Raw genomic sequence first — 24,976 nt, 5'->3', positions numbered from 1 at the left:
GCTGGTTGCAGTCTCTTCCAAGACATAGTTCAAACTGCAAGTTACAAGACGAAAGGACTTAAAGAAATATAAGACAAAGAGTTTGTCTTTGCTGTCCATGCAGGTGTATCTTTTACAGCATAACAGCTATTCTTTAAAATCCAAGGTACAGATTTTTATTTTGTTTTTTAACCACAGTATCTCTTGGTGAGTTGAATCCTAGGGAACTGCCTAGCTACATCATGGTAAATACAGCTTTGTCACTGTGAAAGTGTTATGGAGAAGGAACAAACAGAAGCTACTTCTCTTGCAGTAAAAATCTCATGTTGACAGTAAAGCAGAGCCAGGCAGAGAGCTGATACCTAGCCTTTGAGTCATATTTTAACTCCCGCTGCCTTTAGCTAAGACCTAACAGTGAGCATCAAGAATTCAAGCGTGATCTCAAGAATGCAAGCACGGTCATTGCAAAAGGGACCAGATGTTTCCCCTGTGTGGGAGCAGCCATAACCTCAAGAAGCCACTTTCTTCTGAATCCTGTTTTCTAGAGCATGTGCTAAGTGAGTAGTAAACTGTCTGGAAACACTGTTTGAAAGCAACTTGTCCACAGTGCAGTTGCTCAACTGGGGATGGGTCTGTTCTGTGTCTGAACATGTGCTCTGCAAACACCAGTTGGTTGGCTTAGGACACTGAGCAGTGCACTGGTGGTAGCTGGCTGCTTCGGTCAAAATATAGTGCTGGAAAATATATTACCTGCAATGAGACTGAGGGAAGCAAGCCATCTTCTCTGTATGGCCTCACTTTGGCACCAAGCAGCTTTCTGACTTTTGGGGACTCAAGTGTTTGATCTCCGTGAACCCCTCTGTACTGCTCATTTTGTTTGTCAGTGAATAGGAGAAAGCAACCAAAACTGCTGTGCCAAATTCTCCAGGGCCTGAGTGTCTGCATACAACTGTTGTGTCTAGGCAAAGCTGGTATTTATAAGGGCTCTGGGTGGTGAAGAAATGAGACCTCCTATGTGGGGGAGAAGATGTTTTAGGCCTTAAAGAGGGATTGATTTGTGGTTATTATTGCTGCCTTTGATCTGCCAACAGGGATCTGAAACTGATCCACCAGAGCAGCACAAGTCTGATATATAGTGCCAGATGGAGATGCCAGAATAGGTTACTCCTGCTGTCTTTGACGCTGCCTTATCATGAAGTGATAAAACAGGTAGTACAAAGCAAAGCAAGCAAGGGTTAGGAGCGTGTGCGCTGCGGGAGTGCTGCTGGCTCTGTGAAGTGACTGCCAGCTGCTAAAGTCACTGCAAGATCAATCAGCCACTCGGTAGCATTATCCTAACGCGATGAGAGGCTGAGGGACCCGAGCACACGGAGTAGTTGGCTGGCATACAGAATGGAACATCCCTGGGTATTTCCACACTAAAATGAGGGAGTAGAAAATGCGGACTCCTTGTATTTCAAAAATAATCCCATATGATTATGGGATGGCCATAGAACTGAAAAATGGTGTTTTGTTATAAGGGCTTTTATTCACCTGAGTTCATACCCTACCTATGAAGTATATAAAAATTAATCTCATTTTAAAAAGTTGTACGGTAAGCAGTGGATATGGTCTAGCTGCTGAGAAGTTGGTCGGATTTTACCACTTCTGGTTTCATTTTGTTTAGAAATTAGAGCAATTTGAGGCTTAGTGCAGCTATGAGTTCTCTATAGATCTCGTGATCATGTCAGCAAGCGCATTGCATAAGAAGAGCTTTATATAGATGTTGGATCAATTGGCAGTGAGCTGTCAATAAATGTATCTTCTTGACACCGTGCAACTGACAGGCTAACGAAGTGCTTTCTCTATGACAGAGCTGTTGACAAATCTTTAGCCCCTTTGCTTTTCCCACTCCTGCACTGGCATTCCTCAAAAAAACACTCTGTGCCACAAGCTTGGGGAATCCTAGGACATATTCACAGGAAAGGGGGTGCCTATTTGGTGCCTTGCATGCACAGGCTGGGATTTGGCACACATTTGAAACCTGTGTGTTAGAGGAACCAGAAAGTGAGGACAGTAGTCCAAGGACCACGTTTGCCCTCCCTGCAATGTGCTTTCTAACATGTTTTGAAGAAGATGCAGAGTAGATGTCCCATAGTTTATCCTCCAGGACTGCAGCTTGGGGTTTGGCTCCCCATCGTTGCACCCCTCTGCCCTTGTTGCTACCATGGCACTTAGACTGATTCAGTGCAATTGGATTTGACTCCATGAGCGTTTTCCTCTTGCACAGGAGGAGGTCAAACCACTGGTTTATTTTGCATCACTCTTGAAGGCTCCCGTGGGTGCCTTATGCAAATGTCTGATGATCGAGTAAACTATTTCATGTCCTTTTAAGTCAAAGTTCCATATTTGTTCTTCTAACTCATGAGCGTACGTAAGCACCAACGATATAGGATGAGTGCTGCCTACCTACGGCAAAAAGATGTTCAGCAAAACCACATCATGTCGGTATGCATAATCCCACCGTCCTTGTAAAACTATTTTGGTTAATGCTTGCATTAAGAAGTTTACAGAGTGACTCATTGGCCCTTAGCTATTAGTAGCACTTGATGAGAAAACATAATTTTCACTCCATTGTTCATAGGCAGGCTGGATGTTGTTCGGGTGTTGCTGTATAGTTTGGGGCTTGTGAGCTCTATTACAGGTACAGATTCCCTGTTTGCTTGCATGGATAATAATGGGCATCTGTAGATGATTTAAATAACAAAGAATGTGCTGTTTGATTGATATTGTAAAGCTGTGTTTATTTTTGCACAGTTGCCAAGATATGCCTCAGTTGCTAACACTAATTACAACACAAATTATTATGAAACCTCTATTGTAATTCTTAAGTAATCTAGAGGTCTTTGCACGTCAGTTTTGTCACTCTATTCAGGAGAGTGCTAAAATAAGAAAAGTAGGTGATTTCAGAGAAGACTATGATGAGACTGTCTCGTGGGATAGCCCGTGCTGCATGGTGTGCACTAGTGGATTTTCAGTTGTCAGGAATAGATTGTGTGACATTAAAGGCCAAACCTTGCACCCACTGAAATCAGAAGCAAAACTGGTATTGATTTTGTTGAAATCAAAATCAGGCTGACACTATGCTGGTGTTTCATCTTAATGAACATCAGGGGAGAAAAAGGCTTTCAAAAGGCTCTGTGTAGTTCACACCGTGGGCCTTGAATGACACTGAAAGCAACTTGGGAAGTCGTGTGGGCTGGGTGACATGTGAAGTTACTGATGTGACTGTAACTGCTCATTTCCAAAGGGGTGGTCAGCTTCTTGCTTTGCAAGAGGGAAAGAAGCCCATATAAAAATCTGCAATGGATCGGGGACAAGGATTCACAAAGCAAGTGAGACTTTTTGTCTACCCAACTCATCGTGCACAATGGAACACCAGTCTAGGAAAAACGCTGCTGCCAGGGAAACAGGAGCATATCACAGTTTGTTTCCAAACCCTTCGCTCAAAGTTTTAATGGCATAAAAAAATGTTATGTGATTTTCCTGTTGTTACAGAACCTTCTCCAACTGTAGGCAAGTTTGTTTTATAGAACAGAGCTTTAAGAAAGAGGACAGGCTAAAGTATTCAAACAAATGTTAGTGTCTTGTGATACCTCAGGAGCTGGTTCAGTTTGCTGATTGCACAGTTTCAGTGTGATCTGAGTAATGAAGAGCTGACTAGTAAGCCTAGTTCGGTGTAATTCCCTGAGTACTCTTGAAGCATAACAAACCCAGAAAGACTGTAATGAAAAATAATAGAAAGGTAGCTGGGGGCTTAACTTATGATCTCTGCTCATTACAGTACGCGACATTTTCATTGCAGTGTTACCATAAAGATTATTGGCTGCCACATAACACAGGTCCCTCCTGAAAAGATTCTGGAAAAGCTTTGTTGGCACAGTAAAAGCCATGGAAAAATGCCAAAGATCTGCTTAAAACCCAGTAATTGTTTGACAGATATTAATGGTGTGATGCTGTATTCAAAACTGTCTGGAAAATGAGGTGAATAGTCTGAGTAATTTTATTACATGGTATCTGTGTGACCATCTTTGGTCTTCTGCAGTAGATGGATATAACTGGAAAAACATTGTATTGGTATTTTTTGCTTCCATAATGAAGTACTTGATCTCTGACTTTCAAAATTTCAGCATTTTATCAAGAATGGTGACAATGATTTTGAAATCGGCTTTGAATCTCCTTGCTCCTTTGCACATAAGTGGACCTGTCTGAGCACAATTCATCAGAGTGTCTGGAAGATTGACATTGGCGTGTTTATGCCAGCAGTGGCCAGGGGAGTGTTGAAAGGGCTGTATTTGGGAACTGGAAAGAGGTTTCATGAGGAGGATGGCAAAATTTAATATTTACATTGACCTGTTATGCATGTTCAAAAATTCAACCCAAGAAGGTTCCCCTGGAACAGCCTTTCTGGAAAGTATGACCAACATGTGTCAAACAAAGCCAGCTCAGGGACTGCATGAAATTGGATTGTCTGTGATGTGTAGTGCTTCATATGTGGTCCTGTGTGCCAAAAGGTGATGTGAGTTTCCTCATTTCTTATTTTTTCCCAGTCATACTTTTGAGCAGCTAAATCCATTGGGCTAGAGGAGCCAGGAGATTCCTCCACTGATGGCAGTGCTCCATATCCCTGTTCCCTTGTCCTGCAGCAGCAAGGCTAGCCACAGATTCAGAACCTGTATATGCACATGGCCAGCCATGAACAGCTTAGCATGATGAGAGGACAGATGGCCACATAAACGCAGAGAGGACAGCATTTCTAGGGATCAGTGACCAGGGAAAACCCTATGTCAAGGATCCCTCTGGTACCTGGCTCCCAAATCTTGATGTTTCAGGTATCAGGAACCCAGATCTAGTCTCGCCAGCCTCCAGCCCCTCAGCTGTCCTGGGAGCTGGTCCCACACTCTCAGTATCTCCAGCACTTGGTCCATCCTGCTGACCACCTGTTCTGGCTTGAACTTTGCTGATGGGTCATGCAGGCATGAGGCATGCTGTCAGAACAGAGAGCACACACCAAAACCAGCGAGAAACAGGGTTTAGGGAGGACAAAGTGGAGGTGGTTTGGCGCAGGGCTTTGCCAGACAGATGTGCTCACCGGCTGCATGCCTGCGCACTACTGGCCTAATTTATTCCCCACCTGATCGTCTTTCCATTTTCCTATACTTGTCTGCACCATCTACCTTGATTCCTTCCTTCCCTTCTCTTGGTCGTGCCAGATGTAGAATAACTTAAAGAATGTTCCTTGGCTTGCACTTAGCTATTTTTACTCTCTGTTTCTTTTTTTTTTTTTTTAATGTTAATTAGGTGCACAGCAAAATGCATGTAGTAAATCAGTAATAAAGATGATGTAAGGGGATTTATCTGAGCAACAAGCCCTTTAGTGTAGCCCTCAAAAAAGGAAAATGAGCACTGGTTTACTTAAGCCCAAGTGAACAAGAAGACTCAAATAACGTAAGAATGAAGAAGACTGTGTTTGGCTGGCTCCAGGAAGGTGACTGTGCTGCATGCCAGGATGTTTCTGCACTGTGTTCTCTGCGTGTCCGAGATTAGTTTGAGAGCAGGCAGGTGGCCCTGAATATGGTCCCAACAACAGGGTTCGGTGAAGTGGAGCAAACTGTTGACTTATCTGCTGCATGCTCATGGAAGTACAAATGCATAAAGACAAGGGTGGTGCTGATACAGGTGACTTTAGTAAACAGCACACACTTCTTTCTCATTTAACTAGTCCTTTTACTTCTTACTGGGGCATTTTTCTCTGCACCCACATGTGCTGGCTTCTGCCAGAGAAGCTGATCGTGCTCATGCAGATTCTGTGGCTCTTAGTTCCTTTTCATTTATTATATGGAGGATGTAATTTGTTCTGGTGGATACCTCAGCTCTCAGGGTTTGCAGCTGATGTCCATATCTGGCACTAAATTGTTTTTCCTGGTCATATGTAAGTGGGAGAGCACCACTTGATCTGTGAAAAGAAAGCCAAAAAAGTATTCCACTGCAGTCTGGGAATTCTGAGTTGTGAGGGCTTCAGGTTCTGACCTACAAAGTTTCTCCGTGCATGGGGTGGATCCAGGGACTAGTCTGCTATGCAGCCTGAGACACCAGTCCATTTGAAATCGAGTGTGAGGAGGGAGATCAGCCCTCATGGACATGCTTGAAGATGTGAGTCCCAGGTGGGAAATTCTTCATAACTGAGATAGTATGGTAGGACTGTCCAGGTGCAGAAACAAATTCTTCTCTCCCTGCTCCTCTCCAGCTGCTGACTCATTATGTTGGTCTGGCTGAGGGTTGTTTAATCAGCATAACAGATTCTGTAGATGAAATCTTCATTCATGTTTGTCTCTGTTTTTAAAGAAATAAGCATAAGCACATCCTCTCCTTTCCATCCTCATGACAGTTCTGTGGAGGTCCTTCTGTGTCTCTCTGGCTTGGTGTCACAGCTGAGATTTTCAGTGCTGGGCTCCCTGGGGTTTAGACAGGTCTGACTTTCAGAAAGCACACGCTGGTGTTCCATGTGCTTTCAAAACCCTCCCTACCAAAAGCCACATTTCTTGTAAGGTCTTTTCAGTTGGGTATCCAATGTCATTAGCCAGTTTTGGCCTGTACATTTTCCTTTAAAAAAGACCTTTCTTTTTTGCTAGGTTTCTATGAGCTTCCAGCTGTGCTCTCCTAACAAGCCTCTCATTTAAAGTACTTGCTTCAAAAGGCTGCTAGCTTCAGAGAATATAAGGAGAAGGTTTTTGTTACTGTCTATTAATTAAAGAAATACCTAACACCTACTTGGAATTCCTTTTTGAAAAACATAAATTAGTTCTCCTTAACATGTAAGATGGTGAGTTCAAAGAAACAGTGATTAAATTAACCAGTTTAAGAGTGGACATGTCTGGCAGAATTAAAATTACCCAGGAATTGCCAGCCCTGTAGGAGATCAGGTGTTTGTAAATCATAATTAATCTCAGCTCATATCTCCCCTGAGGTGTCCCCTTTTACGTCTGACTGGACTGTGTTCCCTTTACAGCTGCTGCATTTGGGCTTCTGAGTCGTCACAGCAGGACTGGTGATGCTATTGTGAGGAGCACCACAGGGAGCTCCTGAGATCGGACCAGAGGTCCGTGTGGTCAGTGTCCACCTCTGACAGCAACCTGTAAAGAAAGAGGGTGGGAAACACGGTGCGTAGAGGTTGAGCCTTTCTCTTCTTCAGGTGTATGGTACTGCAAATGTAAAGGGGAGGGAACAAGGTTGAGGGATCTGACAGAAGGGACCCGTGTGGCGAATGGAGTGAAGTGACCAGTGGGAGATATGCAGGATGAATGGGCTTAGTTTGAAGGATGTGCATTCTACACAGTTGCTGAGACAGTGAGCTCCAGGACAGTTGTGGTTTTTTTTTTCTTATTGGTAGTTGGAGTGGTTTTTAGGCAGGAATTCACAATAAGTTAATGCAAGGCTGTTTGTGACTCTAGTGTAGCCTATAATGTTAGGTAGCTAACAGCTTGTGAGAACGTGCAAAGTGGAACAGAGAGGGAATGGTTGCTCTGGGTGGACTTCATCTAGCATTTTAAATTATCTAAATGTGAGTGTCTGTGTGTCAGCTAGCTGCACACTGTCCCCTGTAGTCAGTGGAAATCAGTAACAGTATATAGCAATGAGGCATCTCACAGCAGATGCTTATATTTGGTCACCCAAAAAACTCTCTGCTCCACTGGCTTCATTAGCCAGATCTTCACTGACCACAGCATGAGTTTGGATACCTAACTGTCCACCTATACTGAATCCTCTCCTGCTTATCAGATGTGGGGTCCGGAAAACGAAAGTAGCTACAAAAAAAGAGATAGACCCAGCAGGGAGAAGGTGATCAGTTCCCCCGTGGAGTGGCTCTGGGGCGAAGACCCCAGAAAACGCTTGAGAAGGTAAGGGATTTCTGGTGATGCAGAAAGTCTCTCTGAAAGGCCAAGTGCAGGACTTGGAAGAATTAGGGAGGATGATGCAAGTGCAAACTGCAGGAACTTTGGGTAATAAAGGTGATTGGAGCAGGTAGAGGCAATGGAAAATATCACAGGTTGTTACGCTTTGGAGTGTCTTGAGGATGGGCTGTGGAGGATGATGATTTGGGGCAGCCTGAAGTATTAAACATAGTGTGAGTGGGCAATAGAGGCAGACAAACTGTTACAGACCTGAAAATACCAGAGCAGCTTTACACCACATTAAGCACTGCAGGTTTAGTAGCCCTGAGGCTCTGTCAGCCCCTGCCGCCTTCATCCAGCCAGCGCTGCCTCCACTCCAGAGCCCGAGGAGTGAGCTGGTACGCAGAGGTGACAGCCCAAAACTGAGGTTTTTGAAGATGCTTGCAGAGAGCTTCAGATGATGAACATCTCTGACACTGCTGCTGTCTGCTCTCAGAGTGCTCTCAAACAAGGGGCAAAAAATTAGCTGAATAAAATGAGTCACTCTTGTCTGTTCTTCCTCATAAAGAATCCTAGAACTGCAGCTTGCCATCTGAGTGTGCAAGGAAACCAGATACACTTTTCACTTATCCATGAAATGTTCCTCTTGATTTAAATAATCTGATTTTTGCTACAGAGAATAAAACCAAATTATTTGTAAACTACCAAAATAATATGATACTTGCAAGTAATTTTAACCTCTCCCTATTTTATCTCACTGGTACATTGCTGGCAAATTAAACCCCAGTACTTGTCCCCTTCCTGGGAGAAGATGTGGTTTGAGGAGGTGATGTTTTAGCAGCTCCCAAGGGAGGAAAGCCCGGTCTCAGTTGCTCAGAGGGAATACCAGGAACAGTGATAAGCTACACAAAAGCTGCCAGGGCAAAAGCGCCTTGCAGTAGGTGCTTGAGAACTGTAACTAGAACAGGCCAGTCAGCACGTGTCAGTCCTGCAAATGCTTCTTTCAGCTTCGGGTCTCCAGTGAGATCCTCACTGATTCAGACTCTCCCCTCTCCTGCTTCAGCAGCTGAGGTGGGGGAATGTCACGTTTAGGTCACTGTAAATATCCGCATTTGAAGCTGCGTCTGAGCATTAAATACCTGCCTGAGCGTGGGCTCGAGCTTTTGGAAAAGTGAGCAGCACTGGAATGTTTCACTGTTATTTCTCAGGTTACAGTACATACCTGGAGATGGTATCTCTCCAGGATTGTATTCAGCTGTGCATGTCTTTTCATTCTGCACACTCACTTTGGACGTCTATTACAGACGTAAAGTGAGAGCAATGTATTTCTAAAGGCTAATTTTGGAAATCCTCTTTCAAAATGCTTAAACTTAATAAAAATAATGGGTGCATCAGATGCTGTATTTCACTAGTTTACACAAGTTCACTCTTTTCTTCTCTGGGACTGTGTAGCCTTCAGCTGGTGAGTGTTGTGTTGTACGAGAGAGACAAATTGGAGGCAATTGTGCGGAAAGTGATTTTTGAAAATAGATCTTCTGAACTTTATGAATTTTAACTAAAATTCTTTCTTGAATTCAGAGATTTTGGTAGCAAAACTGTATGCTTTCAAGTTACAAGGTTCCATGTCTAAGCTTATGTTGTAAATTGCAACATTTAGCAATTTGTAGTTTAATTTAGAAGGATCACCTACTTTCCTAAATGCTTAACTAATGTGGCAGGCTGTGGTTATTGATTCTCTCTGAATTTATTACAAGAAAGCTGTATTCACTCTTTCCTCTTGGGAATGCCGCTCCTGAACTGCATGCTTGCTGGTGACAGCTTAGACCCCTGATACATAACCAAAGACCTTGCCTAATATCCTTGCAACTACTTGGGGAATTTTTATTAAGTAAAAGCATCATTAAAGTAGACAGAATGATGAAGTTTAATGAGCATCTTTCTCACTTGATATTGTTAGTTTGCTGCAGCAGCCGTAGTGCACTCATTTGTTACTTCCAGTGGGGCAGACAGAGAATGCAGGGAGATTTTGTTTATGTTTATATTTGCATACAAAGAAACATTTATGTTCATGAGAGATACTTGCTTTTCAAAATATATAGAAAGCAAGCAAGCAACTGGAAGTCTCTATCTGAGGGCTTTCTGCATTTTCAGTCTTACATTTAATCTCCCATTTCACAACATAATGAGAAGGCTGCACGCAATACTGTAGCTGCTAAGTCTACAAAGGTTCAGCAGTTTGTGAACTGTGTTTATAATAACGAGTTTGCTGCAGACCGCAAACATCTGAAATACTTATTTGCGCTCCATATTTTATTCTTCAGCTGAGGCTGTGGGCTGTGTGTGGTGTCCTGCTCAAAGCCCTACCAGCCCCACGAGCAGGTGACATTCCAAAATATCAAGTGTGAAGGTGCTGCCAAGAATGTTTTACCAGCACTTATTGCATAAATCTGCCTTGAAACAGGAGCCACAGTCTGCCTCAGTATTCCTATGTCTGTTTGTGGGGACCATCTGCCTTCACTGAGGGCCTGGTCATGCAAGCAGGTGTGACAAGGTGCTGCCTCCGAGTGTGTCACCGTCCATCAGCTGAGCCCCATAGCCAGCTGGCTGTGTGGCCGGAGCTGCCCTCGGCCTGCGGGGACGGTGTGTTGGTGTCTCTGCCGAAGACATTTGACTTCGCAGCGATGCCAGAGCAAGAGCGAGTTGAGTTGCTGCAGCTTGGCTGACAGACGGTGATGTGCAAGCTATGGTTTCTGTGGCTGGATCTATCTAGTAGGTATCGAAATCATTAAGGACTCCACATCTACTACAGCCAAAGGCTTATAGGGGTTTTTTAGTAGATTTTCGTGTCATTCAGATAGTTACTTGTTCATTGAATATTGTGAATTCTCTTTTCCCTAGTGGAACAGAAGGCAAATTCTGTCCCACAGGCATTATCACAGTCATTATTGTATTTAAATGTTGTTGTGACACCATATGTCTCCTCATATTTGATGTGTACAAACACAAGAGAGAGTCCCTGTCGGTGAAGGCATCTATAATCTAAATACGTCTGATCCTTGCTCTTTGCATAGTAGACTACTGTGATAGATTGTAAAGCATTTATCTTCAGCTGAGATAGTAACGTGAAGCTGAAACTTCTTTGGAATTTTGCCAAGAGAAACTTAAGTAGATATATTTGATTTGCTTATTTCAAACCCCAAAATTAATTTCCAGGATGAAGTTTTGATGCACATGCCAGTAGAAGTGGTTGGACTTGAGAATAAGTAAAAGGAAGGTAAAAGTGCTGCAGACGTGTGCAACTTATGCACATCTGCTACTACTGACATGGTACTTGCATGGGGCAGGGGGAGTTGCTAGAACACCAACAACACTGAATATCATAAGGAGCAAATATCAAAGGAAAACTGATACCAGAAATACTTACAGGTCACTTGGGATTTTTACTGCGTAATGCATGCAGTGGCCACTGGACCTCATTTTGCAGTCAAAAGGCATTGCCCAAGTAGACTTTACCAGATCTCTGAAGTTCATTCTAAATTGTCAATATTCAGTTTCTACACTTCAAAAGCATCTGTGTAATCAGTAGAATTCCCACCACACCCTTTTACTTCAGAAAAAGCTCACTAATCTGAGCTCTGCCAGTCCACAGACTTGAACATTTGCACTTAGAAACTAGGAAAGGAGAGGCAGAATGAATGCCAAAAGTGTCATCCAAGAGGGAAATTCATATAAAGTTTCCAAAGCAAAAAAGCAGAGTTTAAACCAGCCTGTGGGTTGGCACTAACAGGACAAAGAAGCTGTGGGGCAGCAGGGGGTGACAGACGGGACAGTGACAGGGGACTTCAGTTCCCATACACAAAGTGTTTTTGTGGTCAGATACAGTGGATCAGTGTATTCGCTTTTAATTCAGTGCTTAAAGTCCCAAATGGGGACTTTCTTATTATATGAAAAACCTCCCATTCTACTCCAACATAGCATCATTTCTCTAGAGTCAAAAAACATCTTGGATGTTAATTTAGTATTTAACTAACTCTTGGTGTTTGCAGATTTGAGCATTTGTTTCCACTTCTCTGTTGCGAACTTCTCAGAGTTATGAAATTGTTGCTAGTGGCAGTTGAAATGCTACACTGCATGTCATTGGGAATAAGATGCTGCTTGTCCCCTGACTTCTTCTACCCTGGGTGGGTCTCTGATGGGACAGCCTCCTTGAATGACAGCTGAAATACTTCTGTGCTCTTCCACTATGGTAGTATTTCCCGATATCAAAACATTTCCTTCCCTACTTCCCTCCCTCAACTCACTTAAAGCCTTCTAAAACAGGACAGTTTTTAGGATGGATATTTGATTAGTATGCATACTGTGTACGTGGATAAAATACAGACTTGTGCTGTTGGGGCTGTATCTCTTATGAAAAGAAAAATACATGTAGTGTAGCTAATAGTCAGCAGGCAGTTATCACAGAGGGTCAGGGCTCTCTGCGTACGTCAGGAAATGGCATCTGATCCCTTGTTGATAGCAGGTGATGGCACACATAAAATTTCAGTAAGGTGAAGTAATGTCATCATTTACAATTGTATTTTCCTTGAGCAAGGCTGTTTTGGGTACAGCGCACCTTGACAGCAGCCTGTTTAGTGGGGTGATGTAAAACTAGAGTTGCTGAGGAGGTGGAAGCGAGAGCTGCCTCTCCAGCCCACCCTAGGAGAAACTCTAGTCCTGTTCTGCAGTCCGGGAACCCCAGCCTTGAAGTATCCTCAAGATGCAGCGAAATAAATCTCAGACCAGGTCGTAGGTTTTAGTCTCCTGACTTGTATATGTCTTAGCTAAAACCTCTCTGTATCTGACATAAACAGCCCCTCCATAGCCATGCCTTACAGCACAGTAATTCAAGAGTTTGGATCCTCGTTCAGTGTCTCTTGCATACCAGTTGACTGCATAGTCCACCAGGCCCTGTAGAAGGAGGGCCAGTCTTCTGCTGAAATCTGGCTCAGCCTGCAAACTAAGAGGTCACTGTGAGTAAAGATTCACTTTATCTCCAAGGTACTCACTCAGGCTGATGTCCACCGCAGAACTGTATAGCAGGTCATGCTTTCTGAGTGAGCAACAGTGTCTCATGAGTAACTGAGTCTGTCCCAGCATGACCAAGCAAATGATTGGTACCTGCTCCTGGTTTGCAGCGAGGGCTGGACAGACACTCAGGCTGCACACATGAACTGCAGTGAGGGGAAGCCTGTGAGGGGCCGGGGCAGCTTTCTGCCTGCACCAGACACAGGAAAACGCAGGACCTGGGTTCTGTGGCAGCAGCGATGACAGCTGCCCATCCCAATTTTGACACATCAAAAGGCAATTCTGGAAAAACGCAGAGTTTCTCAGTCCCAAGCCCCTGGATCCATCCTGTTTCGCGACAAAGTCCACCAAAAGGTGGAGGTGCGGTGACACAAGGAAGGCTGTTGTGGGAACTGGTGCTGTGATCTTCTTCACTAGCAGAGTTCCTGTCAAGTGGTAGAAGTTTGTGTTCAGCGTGACTGACAACAGCCTCGTACGGGACTGGGACGGACACTCACCAGCATGGGGCTAAAGCATCAGCGGGAGGACCTGTCAGCAGGTTTTCAGTGTTGGTGTCGACATTGCCGTGTTTATACAGCCGAATGGGCAGAAACATACCTTGTCTCTGTTCCCTTCTAGATACACTGACATGTCCGCAAAGTATGTCTTCAAAAAGCACTTTATGTTAATAAGAGAAGTTTGAGCTGTGTTTATTTTGGGTAGGTTTTTAATTTAGTTTAATCAGGAATACTCATAAATTATCTATTAATTACTATGTGATATTTAGCAAGATCCTCTCAGCCATATAGTCTATTTAGCTTTGCTGTGAACGCTAGCCATCTTAATTGTAGGATACTTTGTCAACATTTAATCAGTGGCACTTACTAATGTGGCATTGATGTGTTGGTGGCTGTCCCAGTGCTATCAATCATGTGTGAGCAGCAAAGGCGGCGGTGACACCATTGCTCTCTGTCACATTATCAAGCCCTTGGGTTTTCTGGTTAGGGATGATGCTCACTTTGCTCTAAGTGGGCACTCTATCTCTCCAGTTCAACCCAATTTTTGTCATTGTCAACTCGAATACACTTCCTTGCAGCCTTCCGAGCCTTAATCCCATAACTGCAGAATTAAAGGTTGCTAGTTTCTGAAGGCAAAACAGATTGCTCATTCACTGCTCCAAAGGCCTGCTCTTCCCCATGTTACTCTCTGATTAGTCATGAAAAACCTAATATTACGGACTGCAGCGTGAGCTGTAATAGAAAAGTCAGTGTTGAGTTTGAGACAAAATAAATATAATGACCTTCCTTTTTTTATTTCTAGTAACTAGATGCATTGTTTAACATGCTGCAGAGTAAAAGCTGGTGTTAAATGGTTGTATCACAAATATTCTTTATCTTACTTCCTTGCAGTCTTTATGGCAGACACATGCAAGCGAATCCTGAACCTCCAAAGAAGAACAATGACAAGTCAAAGAAGATCAGCCGTAAGCCTCTGGCAGCCAAGAATAAATAAGGCCCTGGCTCCTGCCTCTGTTTTTATATCTTTTACATTGCTTTTGCATGTGCCTATAATATTCCTACACGTCTCCTCTTATGAATAAAAGGCAGACACTAGAGGTAAAAGCATTTTACTATGTATACTGCTTTAGAAGACACTGTTTGAGGAATACAGAATTACATATTCTCCTAATTATGGTCACATTTATGTAGCCATTTAATATATCACTGTCAAACACATTTTAGCTTTTATATTTATATGTATATTAATGTCCTCTTATTCACATGTATCACATCCTGTTAATATCAGGGATTTTGCACCTATATTATACGATATTAAATTTCATATAATATTCCAAGTGATTTTAATAAAGGTCTTTATTTGTATTGTGTTTCAGTTTCTTCAGTAGGATTTCTGGATAGCTAATTCCTTGAGGAATGTATATGTCCAGTGTCCTGCAATGTGTTAATTTCTTGTATAGGAATGTGATAGCATTTTATCTGATACAAATCTGTTAAAATGTTAAACATTCTGTTCAAGGAGTGAAAAATTTTCATCAGTTTTGTATTTCTTTTTTACATTGCTATGTCCTGCTTTTTTGCCTTGAAGGTTATTTTGAAATCAAGGAGTAGGGGAAGGGAGAGAGGAAAGGAAAAAATGTGTCTTTGTGAAAAGCTGCCAATTGCCAACCTCCGTTTGGGGAAAGAGAACTTTCTCATTTGAAGAAAACGGTATTTCTGCCAATTTTTAAGTGACTTTTTTTTTTTTTTTGAGGCAGAAAACCCAAATAGTGTATTTAATCTCTGTTGAAAGTGCTTGTATTGAAGAGCTGTTCCAAATGGGTTTTGCAAATGCCACAGGTTCTATATTTATCTGTACAAAGCCGGCACCACAGCCAAGCTCAGAAGCCACAAATTGTTTAACATCTCAAATAGCTTCAGGTCTTAGCAGTGGGGAAGAAAAACCTAAAATCTACAGACAATGATTTCCTAACAGTTTTATTCTTACCAGAGCAAAAGCTAACCAGGAAACTCAAGGAACAAGAACAGGTATTCATACCCAGATCGCTCGTGTCAGGACCCTCCTGCCCTTGGTTGCATATTTCATGGATTTTGTACCTGAGCAACCCATTGCCGAGTTTCGGCTGCCGTCCGGACTGCGCACCAGGAAACGTGCCCAGGCTGGCGAAACAGACCTGTTGTGTTCAGTGAGAGAGGAAAGGGTTTAAATATCTCTTGCTAGAAATTATACTCTCTACAAAAGCCATTTTGTGTCTGAAGACTGTTATCAGCACCAGCCTCTTGATCACATTTAGGATTACCCTTACCCAGCATTTAAGTAATACATGGTTGCCTTAGTCTGAGAATAAATGTATTGACATATATTTTGCAACAGAATTGGCAAGCAGGGCTCGGAAGTTGGCATCCAGCATAGGACACATTTTAAGTGGTCTTTGGTACTTCAGAAGAATGAGGCAGCCTTGGTAAGCAGATGGAAAACAGTAAAAATGGTAGACTTGTCAGGAACAGTCAATTCTCGCCATTGCAAGCTCTGCAGAGGATTTTCCAGACCTTGTAAGTGATCTGTTGTGGGGAATGGATCCAGCTGAAACAGGCCCATGGAGGTACTAGGTTGGGTGCATGCTAAGAATTCACAGGAAAACTGGCCCCTGCCTGGGATGCCCACAATTAAATCAAGTGTGGGCATAAACACGTGAGGGCACCTAATGCAGTAATAATGGTGCTACAAAAAGCCCTGAAGAAATGTCAGTGAAATGTCAAAAGATCCCCAAACTGCTGTTGCAAATTCCTTTTGGAACAAAATAAATAGCATGGGCACGTCTATTGGGAAGGGGTGAAGAGGCTCTGGATCCTTTCCCCTGTTCCTCTCCTGGCATTGTCACCACCCAGCCCTCGGGGAGGCAGCAGCCACCGGGATGAGCCACTGCTCTCCTGACCGATGCCCCCGGCCATGGCCAGACCCTGTGTTCAGGCTGCAAGATGTTTTCTGTACACTCACTTCCAGATAAACTGGCTTTGCAGCTCTTCTGCAATCTCCCTGGTGCACGTGGACACGGGTTTCTAGGGGCAGGGGAGCAATGTGGCTCCTTTGGGTTGAACAGAAGTCCAGCCAGAGCTGAAGGCATCTGGGTGGCGTCTGAGGCTGCATCTATCACCTGCTCTGTGTCTTGGGGTTTAGAAAGACAGGAGGTGCTACGGGGCTACAAGGGTTTGAAAGCATGGAGTCTCTAATGGAGAAATAAAAGCTTGTTGGGGAAGGCTTGTTGGTGGGAAGTTGCAGCACCACTTTAAAATAAGCTGCTGATTTTCAAGCATTAGTCAGACTTCCATTAACTGCTGTTGCAAATTTTGAAAGTGTTGAAAGACTCGTGCAAGCTCTCCTCTGCAGGGTTTGGAAGTATGGATTTTGGAGCATTCGTGGGTCTCCATAGCAAAAAAATCCACCCAACCTTCCCACTTCTTCCCCCATGAAGGAGGAAGAAACACAGTTTTGACAAGCAAAAGCAAAAATGAAGGGTCTGGGGAAGAGTAAGTGAAAGGTGCAAAGATGAGAAGGATAAAAGAAATCCTAAAGGGAAAAGTATTGTACTGAAGATGGTGGCAGATGGGGAAAAAAAGAAGTTTATTGAAAAGAAAAATGAAAAAAAAGAAAAGATAATGATCTGAGCAGACAGTGAAAAACCAAAATGTATAAAGCTTTACAAACAGAAAACAAAATGGGGGGGAAAGGAGTGCTCTTCAGAGGCTCATGGCAGAATAAAAGACATGGGGAAGCAAAGCAAACCATCTGGGATGTAACATGCTAATGTTTCAGTGTTTTTAAAAAGGTACTGGCTTTTTAGAGCAAACTGCACAACAGTTTTAATGTGAGTTTGCTGAATTCCTGTATCTGTTCTCTAGAGTCATTGCTTTTTTAATATTTAAAAGCAACTTGTTTCATTTTATTGGGTCACATTTATTTCCTCACTGTACTTAAAGGAAAGGAATTGCTGTGTCCTACTGCAAGGAAACGAATAATGAGCATCACAGCTCGTCATGGTGCCTCTGGTGTTTCCCCTGGTCATTTCTCCAGAGGATCCATAAAACTGAAGTCCTTTCCAGTGAGCCCTTGGGTTCTGGCCTGAGGAATTTTGTTGTGCCGCCTGGAGCATGGAGCTCTGTATAGGCAGCTGCTTGCTCCTCTGGTCAATATTGTTTCACTGCCCTGGTTGACAACGAGATCCCTGATCTCAGGGTGCATTGAAAATGACTTCTTTTTGCCATCCACTCGTTCACGGTCACTCGTTCAGGGTGCCTCCTCAGGCCAGCCTCTCATCTAGCCAACAACGTGCCACTTGAAGGGGAGAAAATTATTCCTGTGAGAAGGAAATTTGCTTTTTAGAGCTTTCCAGCACCTGGGAGCTCTTTGAAAACAACAATGCAGGCAATTCTCTGTTTTGATTTTGCATACAGTGAACTGGAAAGAGTTTGGCAGTTTTTTTGCATACAATGCACCTTGATGAAGAAAACTTTTAAAAATTACTGTAAGGCCAATATGCTGTGCCTGTGCAAAGAGCGGCCTGGGGAATTAATGCTCCTTGCTAAAGATAGGGCCAAATAAAGCCAGCAATCCCACATGTGCAGGCACCATCCACAGTTTTCTTGTACTTACAGTGTCTGTTAACCCTGTGTTGTGTCCTGCAGTCCTCCTGATGGACAGATAACAGTTAAAAAAAAAAGTGGGCAACAATGCTGTGATTCCAAAGTTTCACCCTTTTGTGATTGTTGGTCTGGCAATATATTTCCCATGGACTCACTGGTATTCAAGTATCTTTATTTTGGTTCTAGCCAGGTCTTTCCTATTAAGGAAATGACACTGTGGCATCTGTTCATCAATTAGCTGCCAGCCCTACAGCTGGCAATCACACCAGCACCTTGGGCTTTCCATTGGGCAGCTCGTTCAGAGCTACGATCTGAGCCAGCGCAGCGCTCACCTCTCCTCCCTCTGCACCCCGTATCCTCTCCATCCTTCTCCAGGAAGGTGCATGGGGCTAGGTGCTGGGCTCCTGGAGGAGCCAAGGAGTTGGAGAGACCATGGTCCTGCTGTGGCAGAGCCCCGGCTCCCTCGCGGAGAGCAGAGTGTGGTCAGGAGGCGCTTCCAGCCCAGCAATGTGTGGGTGCCCCGCGCTGGCTCCCGGCTCGGGGCGGTGTGGAAGCCGGGCGGCGAGTCTGTGCCGTCCCCATGTGTGCTGAGCAGAAGGAGCTCCGGAGACGGGCAACATTTCCAGTTTGGAGCAGGTGGTAACTGTTAATATCCTCATGACAACCAGGAGGAGTGAGATTGTCATCGGTTATATTAGTTGTTAATTTTGTAAATATTAACGATTTCTAGGATTATGGCACAGGATGTGAGCTGTCAACTCGCTTTATTTTCCTCCTACTCCTCCTTGCAATGACACATCTTTTATACTCCAGGATTCGTGCCATGTGTTTGTTGCCTTGCGCTGACACTGGGGCTGGCAGATGTTCTGGGATGAAACCATGATAACCTCCCAAAAGTCAGATTGTCTTCTGCTCCTGGGTACTTTGTTTTCTCTGCTCTAGGGATAAGTAATTTGCCTGTAAAACACAGTGATTTATAAATATCTGTGGTTGGTTTCCATCCAGTGCTGCTGCCGAAGCCGCTTGCCTTTGGCACAGCTGAGCTCCCACCTCCCCTTCCAGCTCACCTGTGAGTGCCGCGGGCGCCGCTCCCCGTCCCGCTTGCAGCAGGAACTGAATTACAGCTCGCCAGGAACAGTTTCCCTGTTGTGAAAAAGCCCTTAAAATTGACATTTTTTGCAATGTATCTCAAGAGCAAAAAAACCATATTTTTAGATCAAGGAGCACAGTGATTGCATGAGTGCCAGCCACAGTATTCACCCCTGCAGCTTGACAGACATGTTTGGAGGCAGCTTTGGAGACAAGATGCAACCAGGGCAGAGCACAGGGACAGACTGCTTTGTCGGGGCACTCGCTCCTCATCCTGACTCCTCACTCCTGGCAAGAGCCTCTGCCCGCCCGGCCCCGCTCCGCTGCCACCAGCAGCCCTGAGCGCACAGCTGGGGCCCAGCCGAGTGGTGCTGAGCCCCAGGCCAAGTGGGACTTCATGATTTTCCTGACAACCCAGTTATTCAGGGTGATGTTTCAAATGGCTGGGCGCCAGGGCAACCACCAGTGCGAGAAGAACTGGGGAGCATGGCCATGGCTGGCGGGATGCTGGCAGGGGACAAAGCCTGGCGCTGAGCTGCACCCTCGAGCCTGGCATGGTTCATGTGAGAGGCAAACACTGGACATGATACCCACACTGTTTCAATAATAATTTAAATGGAGCACCCTCTGCAAGGGCTGGCGTCCCTCAGGCCCTGGGGGAAGACTCACCCTGTGCCTGCACCTGGGCAATGCTGTGCTGCTCCTGGTCCTGCTCATCTTTGCCTGGCCGGCCTGGCGGTCGCAGGCTGGCGGCAGTGGCTTTCCCAGCAGCACAGAGCTATTACCAGGCAGAGCCGGCAGAGCAGGGACACCTCTCACCTGGCAATTGCCACCATCATCCTCATACGCGAACCCCACACCCACCAGGGCCACCCTGAGCTTGGCCAACAGTGCTCCAGGACCAAGGGGCCAGGGCAAAAGTCGCTCCTGGGAGCCACCCATGGGGCTGGGCAGGACAGCACCTCGCCGAGGGGCAGCCAGCGGGGAGCCAAGGGGCTCAGGTGAGCCTCAACACCCCAAGCCGGGGCACCGCTGGAGCAAGGGCAATGCCACGGAGGTTGTGATGTGTGCTGGGACATGGTGCTCAGGCTTGCATTGGGAGACTGGATTTTAGCTTAATCCCGGGTGTTTTCCTCCCAGCCCTGTGTTTTAGGATGTAACATCACAGCAGTGACATGGAGAACTGGTGATCCTGTCAGCTGTCCCCTCAGACACTTGATTTTAGTTAGTTTTAGTTTGGTGGCCTCGTTTGAGCACCCTCAGCGAGCTCTTATTTGTTCCAGTATCCATCCGGATGTTTTATTTTAGGTAGCTACTCAAACACGCCTGGCATACATGATTCCCTGAGATCACACAGAAGTGAGCATCTGTGTTTGCAGGAGAAGAGAGTGCTGAGTCAGAGGAATGAGGTACACGGGTACTTACTGGGATATGATTTTAGCAGTTACCATCCAGATCATACAAAACAACTTTCCTGTCTTAATTTCTGGTCAGCTTAAGCTACTCGAAGATTTCTGCTCTGCCAGTTAAATACCTTGTAGGCTGGGAATTCAATACTAATCCATTCTAAGGGCAAACATAAAAATCAAAACTTTGATTTAAATTCAAGTACCTTGCAGATAACCTGTAGGCTTGGAGCTTAATTGTCAGAAGCTCTCAGCGCCTTGTGCAAATGGAAAGAATGATTGACAGGATCTAGAAATGCAGTTTTCCACCTTTGCCAGCAGTGGGTGCAAGAATACAATTAGAACAGCAAGGAAGGAAAACACCAGACCTAAACAAAAATTATGGCCTGAAATCCTTTTAATTCCTCGTGTTGCTGGTACAAAAACGTGCCAAGACAGTTCACAGCGAGCACGACTGCCACCCCAGGCTGGGTGGATTGTCCCCAGGGAGGCTGCTGGTATTTCCTTTTCCCTCACTCTGGTTTTACATCAACTCCTCCAATTAAGAAACCAAATAATTCAGAGGCAGCCATGTGCACCAAGTGCTGTAGCAAGGGCTAAAAATAGCCCCGAAACCTCAGGAAAAACAGCTCCTGGGCTCCCCACTGAGCAGAGCCCTGTTGTGGTGTGTGGGGAGGATCACAGCCCTGGCTTGTCCCCGTCTGGGGGGCAGTCAGACCCCCAGCAGCCAACCTGGCCATCCCCCTGGGTCTGGATTTGGGGATGTGGGGCAGCCCTGGCAGTGATGCTCCTCTGCGCCTCCCTCTGGGAGAGGCCCGGCTGCCATGGGGACAGGGGTGTTGAGGCAGAGCTGGGGGGCGTGCATGGCCCCTGAGGACACCCAGGGCTCTGCATTGGGGACCTGGAGCCAAATTCTCCATCCCCGAGTACAAGTACATGGCAAGTACTAGAAGTGGCTCCACAAGCTGGGCTTGGGTTTCAGACCTGAGGCTGACAGCTTTGCAAACAGACACACATAGAAAACAACGACCATTCCTTTTTTTTTCAGCAAGCAACACCCACCCCACCCAAAAATAAAGATTAAAAAATAGTGTCTCCAAAGCCCTCGGAATGAAAGAGAGGAAAAAAAACCCGTGGGTTTGGGAAGAAAATGGAATTTCTTTTGAGTAAATAAGAAACCAGGGAAGACCAGGCCACCTGGCATAGCTTCACAGCTGGACCCACGCTCCTGCCGAGGGACGGGCCATTATAAAAAATAAAACAGCGTGTCCAGCTCTGCATAGGAGTTTTCTGTTCTTGTAAACCAAATGAAATTAATCATTACATTCATCTACAGGCTGTTCTATAAAATCAATAAGCACTAGCACTGCATAGCGATCAAAATATGACCAGGCACTTAAACTTTGCCAACTCAATCCAATTAATGATATCTTCGTTAGAAAAGAGTCATTTTTATAGAGTCAGTTGACTCTTCAAGGACTATAATATAAGATTGATATAAGCTCATTGATTTTTACTTTATGATTTCCAGTTGAAAGCAAACAGAGATCACTCGCTTTATAAAACTGTGAAAATATGTGTGTATTTAACATACCAATATTATTTATAAGCAGCAGCTAATATTTAAGTGCCTCTTGTATGCCTTGATAGAAGTGGTCCATGAATTCAGCCCTCTCAGATGTTCAGAGGATGTTCTTCCACGTTATCGCTATCGTCATTTGTCTTTCCTCTCTGACATGTGCAGTTTTTTATGCAGGAAAACTCTGTAGACGAGGCTCGTCAGCAAGGAAGCAGCAGCCTGAATACCTATGAGGTGTTGCTGGAAACCAAGCACCTCCAAAAATCTCAGCCTGCCTCTGCCACCTCTTCGCACAACAGCCTGGGAGTTTGCAAGGCAGAAGGGTGACCAGGGGACCCTGAGGGCAGCAGGAGCGGGTAACACTGCAGGTGTAGGGGATTAGGGGTAGGGAAATATTCTATGTAAAGTTTATGGAGTGGTAAGGACTTTTGGGGGTCACAGGTAGAGGGAGAAAGGTTTGGTTCGGAGTAGATGTTGGAGGGAGGAGAAGGATCCCAAGACTCATTGGGTGCTCGTGAAGCTCACAAGCCCTCTTGGGAAATGGAAGGTAAAGGCAAAGCCTGGGAAACTGAGCACAGAGCACAGCTGAAGGCAAGAGCTCTTCCCTGACACACAGTGATGGCTGGCACTGCGTACATGTGGGTTTTGGAGGGGTGTCCCTGTGCTGCGATGCCCTTCAGCCACCCCCCGCATTGAGCCAAACATGACAGACAGGCCAGAGACAGGGCCAGAGCCTTGGTGTGTTCCTTCAGGACTTCAGCGGTGCAAATCAGAGCTGAAAACCTCAGGTGATAGGTGAGTGTCCCAGTAAATGGCGCTGGTGAGAGCTGGTGCCTGTCCCCGGGCAGGAGGACCGCACACCATGCACGCAGGGCCTGCGGGTGGTCAGGCTCAGCTCCCTCACAGGGCTTATGGGAGGCTCAGTTTCAGTCACCAGGAACATCCAGGCAGCGAGAGGCAGAAAATGCCTTAAACCAATGGGATTCCATATTTTTTGATCTAATGTTCATGAGGTTAACATGAGACCACAGGGTCTGAAACAGTGGTTTCACTGTCTGGAGACAGTATGTCCTGCCTTCAGTCAATGCACAGAAGAAAATGTAACCAGGGGGAAGATGCTGCTCCTGAGTCCTCAGGACCAGGCAGTGGGTCTCCACCGAGTCAAGCTGTTGGCTCCACATCAGTCTGTGAGTCCACCTTTCCTTGTGCTTTTCCTCCCTCCACCTCAGGCAGCCGAACAGCCATTCCTGGTGCCTCGTCTCAGGGGGAAGAGTTGCTGGGTCCGGTGGCAGCGCAGAGTGGGCTGCGTTTGCCAGGTGTGCTGCAGAACAAACCTTGCCCAGAGGGCTTCCTTCTGCCCTCTGTCCCCGGACAAACCTCAAATAACAGGCTCCAGCATCTGAGCGTAGAAAAGCGGATCTATCAGCAGCAGAAGGAACATCCCGATAAATCACATCAGTGCCACATTTTTATTAGTAACAGTCCTTACCAGGAGAGCCGCATTAGTAAGTGAAAAAACATGCCCCAATAATTACAACTGCTTGGGTTTTTGTGGGTTATTGTCATTAATAAGAAGCTCTTGTTAAAAGTCTGAATCTAGGAGGGAAGGATGAGCTAAGCTACTTCTGTCCCATCAGTGCCCAGATCTCAAAACCAAAGGAGGGTGTCAAGGGTTATGAGGATCCGGGTTTTGAAGAAAAAGACAAAAATGAAGAGAGGAGTGAGTTTCGTTTCCTTTCCAAAAGCGCAAGTGTGTTTTCGGACATCATACAGCAGATACAGATGAAAGCAAAACAAAAAAATGTACTTCTGCAGTAATTTGCAGTTGCACAGTGAATTACTCCTACTTTCTGAGATGCTTTGCCCAGACAAGGTGGTGCAAGCGCTGGCACACACCGGAGGTCACCACACATCACCAGCAGATGGGAAGGGGACACAGGCACCCCGGCACCAGGCACAGGGCCACGTCTGCAAGCAGGTGACCTCTGCTCGGCAGAAGAGCTGTAAAGGCCGGTGAGCAGCCAGGGCCACCACTATCGCCGGGGCATGGACACCTGGGCTTGGCCCAGCGGGCAGCAGGACTTGGTAGCAGGAGCCATTTGTGACACATTGCAGGATATAAAGAGCTTCACACCCCTATAAGCTCGAGTCTTTGAGAAGGCAAGGTGTGATGATCACAGGGAAAAGCTGGTCTCAGTCCTCCAGCTGCTCCTTCCCCCTTTCCCATGGCTTTTGGATGCTGGAAGAGACATAACAGGGTGAATATTTGGATGAGTCTCAAGACAATTTTTTGATGGCCTTGAAATCAAACAGGTTAATAGGAGTTCCTCAAGCCAGCAACAGGGGCAGGGACAGAAAGAGCTGTGACAGGATGGTAGCAGACGGTGCCAGGGGAGCCCAGCCTGGGCCATGGGAGCTGCTGCAGAGCCAGCACCTTCTCACAAACACTGAGGCTCTCCTGAGGTGGACCAGTCATTTCTGGACAGGATTAGGCATGAGCACACAGAGCTGAGGGGTGGCACAGGGGCTGCTTCCCCATGCTCCACCAGGCCTCCCAGTGTGGGTCAACCCTGCAAAAGGACAGAGCTGTTATTAGGCCGAGGGCACAGAAGAAGCAGATGCTGGATGCAGTGGGTGATAGCAGGAAAAGTAGACGGGGTTGACCCTTCTTCATGCATCCCCACCTGTGCAAAGCCTGTCCAGTGGCCCACTAAGCTCTGCTCCAAACACCAGCAAGCCCAGGGCAGCAGCAGCGAGGTGGGGGCTGGCGGCATGGGGGAGCGCTGCCCG

General features: G+C 45.6%; 1 protein-coding gene across 2 annotated transcripts in view; it reads left to right on the top strand.

The window, feature by feature from the left end:
* RSU1 (Ras suppressor protein 1) overlaps positions 1-14,777 on the top strand; it is a 104,038-nt gene extending 89,261 nt beyond the window's left edge. For both annotated transcript variants that reach the window (XM_080339143.1, XM_080339144.1), the window contains one exon: positions 14,363-14,777. In XM_080339143.1, the coding sequence (XP_080195269.1) occupies positions 14,363-14,465 (103 nt within the window). In that variant the 3' untranslated portion in view covers positions 14,466-14,777. The remainder of the gene's footprint in view (positions 1-14,362) is intronic.
* The last annotated feature ends 10,199 nt before the right edge of the window (positions 14,778-24,976 follow it).

This window comes from Nesoenas mayeri (assembly GCF_963082525.1).
Source record: "Nesoenas mayeri genome assembly, chromosome: 2".
NCBI classification, from domain to species: Eukaryota; Metazoa; Chordata; class Aves; order Columbiformes; family Columbidae; genus Nesoenas; species Nesoenas mayeri.
This window is presented reverse-complemented; position numbering and strand designations above follow the sequence as displayed.